Source organism: Lampetra planeri, unplaced genomic scaffold, assembly GCF_965212315.1.
Source record: "Lampetra planeri unplaced genomic scaffold, kcLamPlan1.2.h2 scaffold_997, whole genome shotgun sequence".
Classification (NCBI taxonomy): Eukaryota; Metazoa; Chordata; class Hyperoartia; order Petromyzontiformes; family Petromyzontidae; genus Lampetra; species Lampetra planeri.
Window position 1 is genome coordinate 1 of NW_027615819.1, and position 14,888 is coordinate 14,888.

At 41.2% G+C, this 14,888-nt stretch overlaps 1 protein-coding gene across 1 annotated transcript; it reads left to right on the plus strand.

Annotated features, from left to right (window-relative positions):
* The first annotated feature begins 1,995 nt into the window (after positions 1-1,995).
* LOC144742342 (myosin heavy chain, fast skeletal muscle-like) lies at positions 1,996-11,942 on the plus strand. The gene is given in 45 exon segments (XM_078624811.1): positions 1,996-2,199; positions 2,401-2,544; positions 2,618-2,774; positions 2,860-2,887; positions 2,980-3,091; positions 3,165-3,257; positions 3,342-3,405; positions 3,528-3,626; positions 3,709-3,812; positions 3,945-4,083; positions 4,169-4,287; positions 4,359-4,508; positions 4,587-4,757; positions 4,832-5,138; positions 5,235-5,317; positions 5,409-5,496; positions 5,595-5,712; positions 5,800-5,923; positions 5,996-6,132; positions 6,214-6,469; positions 6,605-6,847; positions 6,941-7,117; positions 7,246-7,391; positions 7,466-7,556; positions 7,641-8,030; positions 8,123-8,249; positions 8,326-8,444; positions 8,804-9,000; positions 9,084-9,267; positions 9,347-9,512; positions 9,591-9,665; positions 9,668-9,705; positions 10,081-10,168; positions 10,171-10,388; positions 10,467-10,554; positions 10,557-10,669; positions 10,756-10,831; positions 10,834-10,880; positions 10,978-11,049; positions 11,051-11,149; positions 11,312-11,362; positions 11,364-11,417; positions 11,498-11,593; positions 11,682-11,813; positions 11,925-11,942. Coding segments are annotated over 45 exon segments (5,802 nt in total).
* The last annotated feature ends 2,946 nt before the right edge of the window (positions 11,943-14,888 follow it).

The window sequence follows — 14,888 nt, forward strand, 5'->3', positions numbered from 1 at the left end:
CGCTGATGACAGAGATGTTGGTCTCATCAACGTGTTTGTCAGATTAGTAAACGAAGCAAAAGCATGAGACAATTAACAAATAATTAGAGACGTTTTTGAGGAGTTTTCCATCATTTCAGTTCAGATTCAGCCTTCTATGCAGATTGGCCTGTGGATGAACACTGATCCATCCTCTTAGTTTTACTAAGCACAAGGTAGTGAGGCTCCACAGTATTCAGCCTCGATGACAATTTGTAAGCCTGCTTGATCTCTCCAAACAGGGGGTGGGCATCTCTGTTGAGGTGGTATTTATGTACTTAAATTATGGAGCAGTTGAACACTGATCTTACACTTACACTTAAATCACAGTTATATTATATTATATTATATTATATTATATTATATTATGTTATGTTATGTTATGTTATATTATATTATATTATATTATATTATATTATATTATATTATATTATATTATATTATATTATGAAAGTGATTTGGACAGCTGTCCATAGTTTTCACGAAAGAGTAGGTCATTTTATTTCGGAATCAATGCCAGCAATGTCTCAAGGCTACAGTCGCATAGTTTTTCAAGGACACTCACCTTCCAGCATCCTCAGACTCAGTGTGGCACATGGATAAAGATCTTTGAAATTTGAGGGGACTTAATATAGGTCTTATCTAAGTCAGGTTGGCAGATGTTCCACAAGCCCTTTTACGGAAAGCTGTGACACCAGTTGGACACTGTGGAAAGAGTCTTCCAGTCAGTTTTATTAGTGAAAGATGACATGTGCCAGTGTGCTGCAACAGTATACCAGCGCCACTGGAGAGCTTCCCCAAAACTGTGTTCCATTCTTGGTCTTGCATGCTGGCACCAGTTAGTCCAGAGTTAGCTCGACATATGTTTTAAACTTGTTAAATCCTTCATAAGTAAGGAAGACCAAAGCTATTGAAGTAATTTTCCCGTAGGAGCAAATTAAGACCTGAAGACATGGGATGTTTGGCACAGCATCTATTTCTGAGCATTCTTTGAATGTCGAGTGGCCCCATACAGCTCTGTAAAAAAATACATTTCATACAAATGTGTCATTGAAACAATTTGTGTTGTGTTTCAGAGATCTCAACTCTGAACATACTCCGACACTCAATACAAATGACCTTTGAGTGTATCTCTGTAAAGGCAAAGGGGGCTTAAAGATGGAAAGCATGAATACATATCCATTCAAATTTGATTTCTATCATATATTTGCTGAGGCTGTGACTCTTGTCAGTTTTTGTTTGTCCTAGTCAGTCCTAGTCTTTGTCCATTTCTTTTGTCCTAGACACTAAACATTTGCAAACATCAAATGTCAGATGATGATTGTCAAGATGACAGGCATACATGACCAAATTGAGTGTTGGACTCTGCTGACAGGGCAGTTGGAGTCCCTATAAAAGCAACAGCTTCAGGCTTCCCTGAGAACTGACAGGCATCAAAGGTTAGTGCTTTGTGTGTCTGAATGCTCCTCTAATGCTTTGATTTCACTTTAAATGCAATGCATTTGCATTCGGTGTAATTGTCTGTGTTAAGTGTCACCTTGAAGGTGTTTTTATGTTATTGTTTTTATGGTGACATAGAGGTTTGCCTGACCTTTTATATATATAAATAGCGATTTTGATTGTACTAGCATATTGTATTAACAACAAAATTATTCAACAAAGCTTGACAAATTGGTATAAAACCAATTTACAAATTGATTGAATTTACAGATTGATTGAAATGTAGATTGTATTATATTGTGAAAGGATGAAACTATAAGACAGATGCATTAATAAATCATTTGGTCATTTTTTTTCTGTGCAATGATAATCTAAGAATATTTTTTATAGGCACTTCGATCTACAACACTGACACTCAGTTGGGGTGAGCTGAGGTATAACATTAGAACAATCATATGATAAGAATGGCAACAAAATTATTTACAGCATGTCAGAATGAAAACTAACATTTATTTCAGACCCCACTAAAGTGCCATCATGAGCTCTGACGCAGAGATGGAGGCCTATGGCCCTGCGGCCATTTACCTGAGGAAGCCAGAGAAGGAGAGAATTGAGGCTCAGAACACACCATTTGATGCCAAAACAGCCTACTTTGTGGCTGATGCAGATGAGATGTACCTCAAGGGTAAACTTGTCAAAAGAGAGGGTGGCAAAGCCACTGTTGATACAGTTACAGGAAAGGTAAGTGTTGAAATGTTTCAGATTCATTCCTCGATAAATTATCCCACAGAAGGAATAAATACTTCAGATATACCAAACATCTAGAAAATAACTGCTTTTGATTTGACTGTCTCAATAAGAAATAGTTAATTATTCAATATGAGATATACTGTCATACTAACAAATATTTCAATTACATCAATTTTACTCTGTATCTTCCAGACACTCACTGTAAAAGAGGATGACATCCATCCTATGAATCCTCCCAAGTTCGATAAAATTGAGGACATGGCCATGATGACCCACCTCAACGAACCTGCTGTGTTGTATAACCTCAAAGAGCGTTTTGCATCATGGATGATCTATGTGGGTTTCCTTTCTACAGCATAATAACATGTATTCAACACATGTGCTAATGTTTCTGTCTTTGGTAATTCAGACTTACTCCGGCCTGTTCTGCGTCGTCGTGAACCCCTACAAGTGGCTTCCGGTGTATGATGCTCAGGTTGTTGGTGCATATAGAGGCAAGAAGAGGATTGAGGCTCCACCCCACATATTCTCCATCTCTGACAATGCCTATCAGTTCATGCTCACTGGTAACACAATTTATTTGCAAAATAATTCAACTTGACTGTATTTTGACCAGATTAAGTATCAAACATATGCGTTTCTTGATTTCAGATCGTGAGAACCAGTCTATCCTTATTACGTAAGAAATATAAAACAATTGAAAGGCTATGCAGGACACATGCTGATATGGAAAAGAACAAAAGTACTCAAAATATCTATTTCCTATCCCAGTGGAGAATCCGGTGCAGGAAAGACTGTCAACACCAAGCGTGTCATCCAGTATTTTGCAACAATTGCAGTGACTGGAGGAAAGAAAACAGAACAATCATCTGGCAAGATGCAGGTAAAATTGGATGTCTTCATTAAAATCATGTTTAAGACAACAGTATGTTTACTGATAGTACGTTTTCTGACAGGGCTCACTGGAGGATCAAATCATTGCAGCTAACCCCCTGCTGGAGGCTTATGGTAATGCAAAGACTGTGAGGAACGATAACTCCTCTCGTTTTGTAAGTATTGGTAAAAAACAAACAAACAAACAAACAAAAATACACATGTAAATATTGTTACTGATTTATTTTGTGTTTGTTTAGGGTAAATTCATCAGAATTCACTTTGGAACCACTGGAAAACTGGCCTCAGCTGATATTGAAACATGTATGTATTTTATACATTTTGTTCATTATCACCATTGGTAAGAATGACATTGTGACATGCTGAATACATCTCTTTCATACATCTATGTAACATGGAATTTTATCTTGGTTTGTTATTCCTAGATCTGCTGGAGAAGTCCCGTGTCACCTTCCAGTTATCTGCTGAGAGGAGCTACCATATCTTCTATCAGCTGATGACAGGCCACAAGCCTGAGCTCCTGGGTATGTTATAGCACAGTAATCAAATAATGAGACATAAATGAGAATACATACCGACTGGTGCATTTCCTCTACGCTCCTCCAGAGGCTCTTCTGATCACCACCAACCCCTATGACTACCATATGATCAGTCAGGGTGAAATCACTGTCAAAAGCATCAACGATGTGGAGGAATTTATCGCCACAGATGTATGAAAAAAACTTGAGAAAATAATGAAAAACGTACATGTGTGTAAAATACTGTAAAATACCGTGTGTGTGTGTGTATGTATGTGTGTGTTTGTGTGTGTGTGTGTGTATATATATATATATAAAATACAGACCGCTATCGACATCTTGGGATTCACCGCAGAGGAGAAAATTGGTATCTACAAGCTGACTGGAGCTGTGATGCATCATGGCAACATGAAATTCAAGCAGAAGCAGCGCGAGGAGCAGGCTGAGCCTGATGGCACTGAGGGTAATTGTGACAAGTGTTTGCATGCGTTTTACAATGCTAAATATGGGCCAGTGTGTCAGGAGCTCAAGGACTGTCTTTCTATCAGAGGCTGATAAAATTGCCTACCTCATGGGCCTGAACTCCGCTGACATGCTGAAAGCTCTGTGCTACCCCAGAGTCAAAGTCGGAAATGAGTTTGTGACCAAAGGTCAAACCGTTCCACAGGTCAGTTTTTTAATATATATCATCATTAATATATAATTTTGGATTAATTATATCCACATACGTCGTTTCAGGTAAACAATGCTGTCTCAGCTCTGTGCAAGTCTGTCTATGAGAAGATGTTCTTGTGGATGGTCATCCGTATCAATGAGATGTTGGACACAAAGCAGCCAAGGCAGTTCTTCATTGGTGTGTTGGATATCGCTGGATTTGAGATCTTCGATGTGAGTCATTGTAAAATCCTCTGAGCAGCAACTTAGCAACATTTTGCCATGCACTTACTTTCCATTCTGTACTGACAGTTTAACAGCTTGGAGCAACTTTGCATCAACTTCACCAATGAGAAGCTGCAACAGTTCTTCAACCACCACATGTTTGTGCTGGAGCAAGAGGAGTACAAGAAAGAAGGCATTGAATGGGAGTTCATTGACTTCGGTATGGACTTGGCTGCCTGCATTGAGCTTATTGAGAAGGTGAGTCACATCTGTCAGGTGGAGCTAAAATTCCTGATTATTGAGTTTCTACTCTACTACTTCTCTGTCCTCAGCCAATGGGTATCTTCTCCATCCTTGAAGAGGAGTGCATGTTCCCCAAGGCCTCTGACACAACTTTCAAGAACAAGCTGCATGATCAGCATCTTGGCAAGACCAAGGCCTTTGAGAAGCCAAAGCCTGCAAAGGGCAAAGCTGAGGCTCATTTCTCCCTGGTTCACTATGCTGGTACAGTGGATTACAATATCTCTGGCTGGCTGGACAAGAACAAGGACCCCCTGAATGACTCGGTTGTCCAGCTCTACCAGAAGTCTGCAAACAAACTTCTGGCTTTCCTGTATGCATCCCATGCTTCATCTGAGGGTATGATGCTAATTTTGTAAATACACACTGTGTTAATTTAGCTTTTCAGTTAATTCATGTCCAACAATAAGTAATTACAATTGTTGTTGGGGGAAGAATCTTCTGGTGGTGGTGGAGGCAAGAAGGGTGGTGGAAAGAAGAAAGGTGGCTCCTTTCAGACTGTGTCTGCTCTTTTCAGGGTACGGCCAAAATTCTTAAAAGTAGAGATGTATGGGCACCTGATTCATCCACATGTTGATATTTGTTAAAATGATCATTTTCACCTCCCAGGAGAATTTGGGCAAGCTGATGACCAACTTGAGGAGCACCCACCCTCACTTTGTCCGCTGCCTGATTCCCAATGAGTCAAAGACCCCAGGTTCAGTGTTGAATGCTGTTCTTGATTGCTGAGATATAAAAACTATAGTATGAGTCATCCCTGAAAGGCTATTAAACAAACGTCTGTTCAATGCACAGGTCTTATGGAGAACTTCTTGGTCATCCATCAGCTGAGGTGTAACGGTGTGCTGGAGGGCATCAGAATCTGCAGAAAGGGCTTCCCCAGCAGAATCCTCTACGGTGACTTCAAGCAGAGGTGAAAAACTGAACTTACTTGACTTGAGGTTCTATGATGGAGACTGTAATGATGTGGAAAAAGTAACAACATTATTTCCTGATGCAGATACAAAGTATTGAATGCCAGCGTCATCCCTGAGGGACAGTTCATTGACAACAAGAAAGCTGCAGAGAAACTGCTGGGCTCCATTGACGTGGATCACACCCAATATAAGTTTGGACACACAAAGGTGAATTTTTACTTACGTCTGCATATTTCTGTTCATAGTTTGTGTACTAAATTCATTCACTTGACAATAAAGGTGTTCTTCAAAGCTGGTCTGCTGGGTACTCTGGAGGAGATGAGAGATGAGAAACTTGCTGAGCTTGTGACCATGACTCAGGCCCTCTGCAGAGCATACCTCATGAGGAGAGAGTTTGTTAAGATGATGGAGCGGAGGTAGGAATGGTATCAAGCATGCTGGTTTGAGTCTAAAATACCAGTGTAATGGCATAAAAAAACACCTGTGTTTTCTTTCAGAGATGCAATCTTCACTGTTCAGTACAACATCCGCTCCTTCATGAATGTGAAAAACTGGCCATGGATGCATCTGTACTTTAAGATCAAGCCTCTTCTGAAGAGTGCTGAGACTGAGAAAGAGCTGATGAAGATGAAAGAAAACTATGAGAAGATGCAATCAGACCTGGCTACTGCCCTGGCCAAGAAGAAGGAATTGGAGGAGAAGATGGTTTCCCTGTTGCAGGAAAAGAATGACCTGCAACTGCAAGTAGCAGCTGTGAGTAGAACAAAATACACATTGCAGTTGTTTAATTTAGTAAGTAAGTAATATAGTATAGTAAGTAGTATAGTTACTGAATGTCAGCTATAAAGCTGACCCGTAATGCTTATCTCTCTCCTCTACAAACTGTAGGAAACTGAGAACCTCTCAGATGCTGAGGAGAGGTGTGAGGGACTCATCAAGAGCAAGATCCAGCTCGAGGCCAAACTCAAAGAGACCACTGAGAGACTGGAAGATGAAGAGGAAATCAACGCTGAGCTGACTGCCAAGAAACGGAAACTGGAGGACGAATGCTCTGAGCTGAAGAAAGACATTGATGACTTGGAGCTCACCTTGGCTAAAGTGGAGAAGGAGAAACATGCCACTGAAAATAAGGTTCCATTTATTTTGACTTCAAACTATAAATCTGAAATGCATTATGGTGTAAAACAATAATTGAAATAATAATAACTTCAACATCACTTTCAGGTGAAAAACCTGACAGAGGAGATGGCGTCTCAAGATGAGTCTATTGCCAAGCTGACCAAGGAGAAGAAAGCCCTCCAAGAGGCCCACCAGCAAACACTGGATGACCTCCAGGCAGAGGAAGACAAAGTCAACACTCTGACCAAGGCCAAGACCAAGCTGGAACAGCAAGTAGATGATGTGAGAAGGTTTTCTTTATTGATGTTACGGGTTCACCATTAAGGAGTTAATAGGTGTTAATATTGTTAATACTGGTTTGGATTTCTCAAATCACTACATCTGGATTATATTAACTGTCATCTTGATAGCTTGAGGGTTCACTGGAGCAAGAGAAGAAGCTCCGTATGGACCTTGAAAGAGCCAAGAGAAAGCTTGAGGGAGATCTGAAACTGGCCCAGGAATCCATAATGGATCTGGAGAATGACAAGCAGCAATCTGAGGAAAAAATCAAGAAGTATAATTGTTTTTTATTCATTTGTAATAATGCAACAGTAATGCAAAATACTGATAACTGTTATTCTCTTACAGGAAAGAATTTGAGACAAGCCAGCTCCTTAGTAAGATTGAGGATGAGCAGTCTCTTGGTGCTCAACTCCAGAAGAAGATCAAAGAACTCCAGGTCTAAATTAAGACTCAGTAGAGCAAAAACACCCCATCATATTTCAGGTAGTTGAGGTTTTGATAACACTATCATCAAACCTAGGCTCGTATTGAGGAGCTGGAGGAGGAGATTGAGGCTGAGAGGGCTGCTCGGGCCAAAGTGGAGAAGCAGAGGGCTGACCTCTCCAGGGAGCTTGAGGAGATCAGTGAGAGGCTTGAGGAAGCAGGCGGAGCGACGGCCGCTCAGATTGAGATGAACAAGAAGCGTGAGGCTGAGTTCCAGAAGCTGCGTCGTGATCTTGAAGAGTCCACCTTGCAGCATGAAGCTACTGCAGCAGCTCTCCGCAAGAAGCAGGCCGACAGTGTTGCAGAGCTTGGAGAGCAGATTGACAACCTCCAGCGTGTCAAACAGAAGCTGGAGAAGGAGAAGAGCGAGTACAAGATGGAGATCGATGACCTCTCCAGCAACATGGAGGCTGTTGCCAAAGCAAAGGCTAGTGGTCTATCTATCTGTCTATCTAATATTATAATATATAAATGATTAGATATATGTATAATTTCACCCTTGTGCGTTGTTGTTAACAGGGCAACCTGGAAAAAATGTGCAGAACTCTCGAAGACCAGCTGAGTGAACTCAAATCTAAAAATGATGAGAATGTTCGCCAGCTGAATGACTTGAATGCACAGAGGGCAAGACTGCAGACTGAAAATGGTAAGTTAACAAATTCATTGACAACAAATAGGTAACTTGATGATTTCTATTAATGTGTTCACACTACATCATGCAGGTGAGTTTTCTCGTCAACTAGAAGAGAAGGATGCGCTTGTTTCCCAGCTGACCAGAGGTAAACAGGCATATACTCAGCAGATTGAGGAACTCAAGAGGTATATTGAGGAGGAAGTGAAGGTACTGATTCATTGATTTATTCTGATCCCTATCACGTGGCAAATTATTTTTGAAATTCAACACATTAAAACAATCAGCAATATTTTGTTTTGTTTTGTTTTGTTTTGGGGTATTGACAGAATTGTACAAGTTATTATCACAATTACATTTAATCTCATGTGGACCAGAATAACCTGTAAATACATTATAATTGTAATTTGTTCCCTTTGTTTTTGTGAAAATAATTACAAGTACATTTATAAATGTAAATGAAAAATGAGTGCAATTTCACTACATTTTATCATTTACATGAGAGTACATTTACATAGTATATATTTTGTACATATGTCATTAAAAGTGTTTTTTGACATGTGCATCAGGCCAAGAACGCCCTAGCCCATGGTGTTCAGTCAGCCCGCCATGACTGTGATCTGCTCAGAGAGCAGTTTGAGGAGGAGCAGGAAGCTAAAGCTGAGCTGCAGCGAGGAATGTCCAAAGCCAACAGTGAGGTGGCTCAGTGGAGAACCAAATACGAGACCGATGCCATCCAGCGCACGGAGGAGCTGGAGGAATCCAAGTACATTCATCCTTCACCAGAAACATTTTTTCATGCATTCAATTTGCAATCTACAGTAAATTAAAAGAACATATTCACTGCAGAAAGAAGCTTGCCCAGCGCCTGCAGGAGGCTGAGGAGTCCATTGAGGCTGTGAACTCAAAGTGTGCCTCTTTGGAGAAGACCAAGCAGAGACTGCAGGGTGAGGTGGAGGACCTCATGATTGATGTGGAAAGAGCTAATTCTCTGGCTGCCAACCTTGACAAGAAGCAGAGGAACTTTGATAAGGTATGTGGTGACTGGAAAGAAAATTAATCACAGCTCAATTCATGTACATGCTAACCTTTGGACATGTACATCATTGTAGGTCCTGGCTGAATGGAAACAGAAGTATGAGGAGGGCCAGGCAGAGCTGGAAGGAGCCCAGAAGGAGGCTCGCTCTCTCAGCACTGAGCTGTTCAAGATGAAGAATTCTTATGAGGAGGCTCTGGATCAGCTTGAGACCTTGAAGAGAGAGAACAAGAACCTGCAGCGTGAGTCAGCTGTTGAATAGACAAGTACAGATGATAAACTGGTAATTGAAAGTAAGAAACAATCATGACTTCTTGCAGAGGAGATCTCCGACCTGACTGAACAGATTGGTGAGACTGGAAAGAGCATCCATGAGCTGGAGAAGGCAAAGAAGACTGTAAGTCTGAAATTCAGACAGCATTGGAGGAAGCGGAGGTAAAAAAATAATAATAATAATAATATTTTTTTTTTATTCATGTGACATTTTTTAGCTGGTTCCAAAATCAAGATTACTAAACATCCTCCTCAAAAACAGCTTCTTCCCCAGAGCTGTGAAATCCATTACCCCCCTCACCTCTCACAACCATCTCCCACCCCCCAGAGACTGAGCATCTATGCAACTTGTGCATTTTTTGTTAATACTATTTATACTGTTCATACTATTACACTGTTTATCTGTTTATATTTTTATACTTCTGCTTATACTTTTACTGTTCTGTCTATGCCGGGAACTGCAATCCTAATTTCGTCGTGCCTAGCACAACGACAATAAAGAATTTCTGATTCTGATTCTGATTCTGATTCATTTAGGGCACACTGGAGCATGAGGAGGCCAAGATTCTCCGCGTTCAGCTCGAGCTCAACCAGATCAAAGGTGAGGTTGACAGGAAGCTGGCAGAGAGGACGAGGAGATGGAGCAGATCAAGAGGAACAGCCAGAGGGTGATGGACTCCATGCAGAGCACTCTGGATTCTGAGGTCAGGAGCAGGAACGACGCCCTGAGAGTCAAGAAGAAGATGGAGGGAGACCTGAATGAGATGGAGATTCAGCTGAGCCATGCCAACAGGCAGGCTGCTGAGGCCCAGAAACAACTGAGGAATGTCCAGGGACAACTCAAGGTGAAGTTCATATCATTGAATTCATTTAATATAGGACAAACTGCACAGAATATTCATAGTTTTCCCTCTTTTTCACAGGATGCCCAATTGCACCTTGATGATGCTGTCAGAGGACAAGAGGACATGAAGGAGCAGGTTGCTATGGTGGAGCGCAGAAATGGTCTGATGCTGCTGAAATTGAGGAGCTGAGAGCTGCTCTGGAGCAGACAGAGAGAGGACGCAAAGTGGCTGAGCAGGAGCTGGTTGATGCCAGCGAGCGTGTCGGACTGCTTCACTCTCAGGTTTGTGTCCAACAGTGTACAAGATTTAAATGTACACATCCACTTTATAAATAAAATATATTTAATTTGAACTTCTCAATATTCAGAACACAAGTCTTCTGAACACCAAGAAGAAGCTGGAGGCTGACCTTGTGCAAGTTCAGGGAGAAGTAGATGATGCGGTTCAGAATCAAGAAATGCTGAGGAGAAAGCCAAAAAGGCTATCACTGATGTGAGTTCCCTGTGAAATGGAACTGAAGCGTTTTTCACACACCTGAAAAGGAGTGTATTTAGATGATGTTTTGATTTACTACCAATAATAATTTCAGGCTGCAATGATGGCTGAGGAGCTGAAGAAGGAGCAGGACACCAGTGCTCACCTGGAGAGGATGAAGAAGAACCTTGGAGGTCACTGTCAAGGACCTGCAGCACCGTCTGGATGAGGCTGAGAACCTCGCTATGAAGGGTGGCAAGAAGCAGCTCCAGAAACTGGAGTCAAGGGTATGACCTAAAATTCAATAAACTATGTGGAATGGCCCTATGATGAACTGGTGACTTGTCCAGGGTGTACCCTGCTGTTCAAGTGGGGGATGATGAATGAATGAACTATGTTGAACATATTCAACAGTATTTCTGTAGTAATTCTTTTCAAATCTATTTCAGGTCCGTGAGCTGGAAACTGAAGTTGAGGCTGAGCAGAGACGTGGAGCTGATTGCTGTGAAAGGAGTCCGTAAATATGAGAGGAGAGTGAAGGAGCTGACCTACCAGGTATTTTCAGCCTTCTAATAGACACTACATTCATTTCTTTTCTATATTTTTACCACTCACTGAATCCTTTACGTCCACAGACTGAGGAGGACAAGAAGAATTGTACCAGACTTCAGGATCTGGTGGATAAGCTGCAGCTCAAAGTCAAAGCTTACAAGAGACAAGCTGAGGAGGCTGTGGAGTCAAAAACTCTGATTTGACCAGTCATGAAATGAAATAAAATAGTTTCTTACACAAATATATATTTCACCTCATCCCTCACAGGAAGAGCAGGCCACACTCACATGGTCCAGGCTCAGGAAGGTCCAACATGAGCTGGAGGAAGCTCAGGAGCGCGCTGACATAGCTGAGTCCCAGGTCAACAAGCTGAGAGCCAAGAGCCGTGACGCTGGAAAGGTAACAGCACTGTATATATTTTGCTTCATTAGAGTACTGATTTGAAAAGCCAGTAGACAGTATTTTATACTTTTCAAACTGTCAATAATTATGTCCTTCCCCCTTTTGCAGGCTGAGTCTGCTGAGTAAGAACCATCATGCATCAAGGCCTTTCAGCTCAGTTCCTAAAAATATAAACTTGTGTTGGAGGGGTGTCTTAAAATAAATGATTGCATCATCTTCTTGAGTTTAGTCTTTTCTCTTCCGACCAGAACATGTTTCTTTTTCAGTTATATCAATCAATGTTTTTTTCTTGCTGTATAAAATTGGAATGCAACATGGCCCTCACTGCAGCGCTACTATGAATCCTGTTCATTGTATTTACGCGGGGTGCAGAGGTCAGACTGAAGTACGATCAGTCCTTTGAGGTTGGTACACAGGGAATCCACATAATCAGGTTAAAATCAGCAGACAGCGCTGTCAAAGACAGAAACAGGCCAATATCGGGTCACACAGAACTCACACGAGGAACAGCAGGATGCTGACAGTAGCTATCGTGAACTGGCACATAAAGGCCAAACACTCAGTCAGTGGATCTAAGAGTCACCTCTGCACTGATGGCCAAGCCACAAGGATGTCTCTGGGGAAGTCATGGAGACACAGTACATGTCGCAACATAACTTCCGCCATTTCCTTGCCAAGAGTAGATTAGACAGATATATGAAGCGGACCATCTCAGAGAATCTGTCAATCACAGTGAGAATTGTAATGTTGCCTTCAAGGTTGGTGAAAAAAAATCCATGGAAACATTGGACCAGGGCCGACAAGGGACAGGGAAGGATACATTAGCCGAGCACATACACTGGACAGGCTGCTACATACTCCACCTACTTTCCATGGCCGGCCACCAGATTTGCTTTTGCTTCAATTGGTTGGCTGATAGCATGAGGTGTCAGTGACTTTCCTTTGGTGATACAACACACATGGGAGAGGGGATGGGGGAAAGGTCACAATTAGTGTGTTCAGAGGGGAACAGTAGAGAGATTTAGGTGGAAACACCTAGCCTTATGTGAGTTGAGTCCTCTTTGCAGATCATAGATACTCAAGCTTCTTGTGGCCTGAAAACACAAGAAAAGGTTCCACTCTTCCAAAGACCATCTCAATGGAAACAACTCTGAGATTAGAGGCAAATACCCTGAGCATCTACCACAAATATGTAGACTTGGATCTGATAGTGGACGACTGGGCCAGAAGTGAAGCTGCGAAAAGTCTTTAAAGCCCGAGGGTCCAATGAAAGCAAGACTGAGCAGAGGCTTGTGCATGAAGGGGGGCAGCAATCGTACAAAATCTTCCAGTAACTTTCAAATGAGGCACACCCAAGGAAGCGCTGAACCTCTTTGCAGCAGGAAGGTATGGGCCTGTCCCACAATCAGCCACAGGAAGGAAACAACAGGTGTATGATTACTGACATGCTGATTATTGAGGAGCCAGACAGTTTTAATGTTTGACATGTTTAACACTGCTAATCAGGAGAAAAAAATCAAAATATCACCCAAATACAGGTGAGGTATTGGTCAGATCGAATGGCATTTTCTCTCTCTGACTTAAGATGTGCAAGAAATGTCATTAGGAGATATAAAAGGCAACATGACAAACCTGACGGACAGCTTAAAAAGGACAAACTTGCTAAAGTTAGCATGCCAACACTTTCATTTGATTGAAAGATCTCACAAAACGTGGTTCTAATGGGATGATATGGTGCCATGATAAAAAATATCTGTGTCATGTAAGCATGAACAGAAATCAACACCAATGTGCAACAGGGTACATTTTTTCATAGCACAATCCCAGCAGAACAGCAACAGCTATTGTGCCACATGACTATTTCCATATTTCTCATCTCATTTACATGACATGACATTGTGTTTCACTCCTCTCCAATCTCTCTACTTTGTTAAAAAATAAAAAGAGAGATTCATGATACTCAGATGTGACAAACAAAACATTTTATCAGCAGTAATTACTTACATGACAGTCATGCATTTACCAGGACACATGCACCCTCAGCAGATGTCGGCTCTAATAGTATCAAATGTAGCAACAGAATGAAATTCATTTTGTCTTATGAGGAACTTATTTTGGGAAGTGATGTCTGATGGCTTGGCAACTTTTTCACATATCCATGTAGGGAGACATCTAAGAAGTGACTGAACTCGAATGGATGAAATTCATCTTAATTTTATTGCAGAAATATGAGACTTATCTGCTTTGCCAAAAAGATGAATGTGCTCTAAAAACAATTAATAGTGCATTCATTTTCTAAATGAATACATATATATTTAGTAATACAATTACAAGCGTAATCAAGCATGAAAAATGTACCTTTCCCCCAGAAATGTTAAATAATATTAAAATAAATATATTCATTTAATCAACACATGTGGACAACTGGACAAAAGTGAAGTCATGAAGTGGATCAACTGAGATCACAGTGTCCTGCAACTGAATACAAATGGAATTTGGGTTCCAAAGCACCCGCTCCCAATCGGGAAAATGATCAATGTCACTAACTCTTTTCCGTCTGCTCTGAAGCTTTATTTTCATTTAAGCCACAAGTGTGTTCATAATGGCTTTCACACAACCAAACACTCTTTCTTGATCACTGATGAGACTGCCTTGGTCTATGGCAGGTTTCCCTCAAAAGATGATTAGAACATTTCTAAATATTCAGTCAATGGTAACGTTTATACTTTTTACAATTCTCATTACAAAATAATTACCAGCTCCACAAATATCACAGACACTACGCAACAGGACGATAAAAGTCTGTGACCAAACAGAGGGTGAGAGAGTGCTGCTGATCAGACACCAACCCTCTATATAAGAAGCAGCCCTGAACTCCCCCATTAACTGATAGGCTTTCAAAAACAGGTAAGTGTACTCACTGTCGCCTCTGGTGAATCTGTATCGTAAAATAACTGTGAGTGACTAATGTGTTGGCTTACTGATGATGGATTGTTGTCCGTTCCCTTGGTGTAGTTTAGTTTAAGCATTTTGAAATTTCATGTACACATGTAAATGCTATCTTGAATGTGA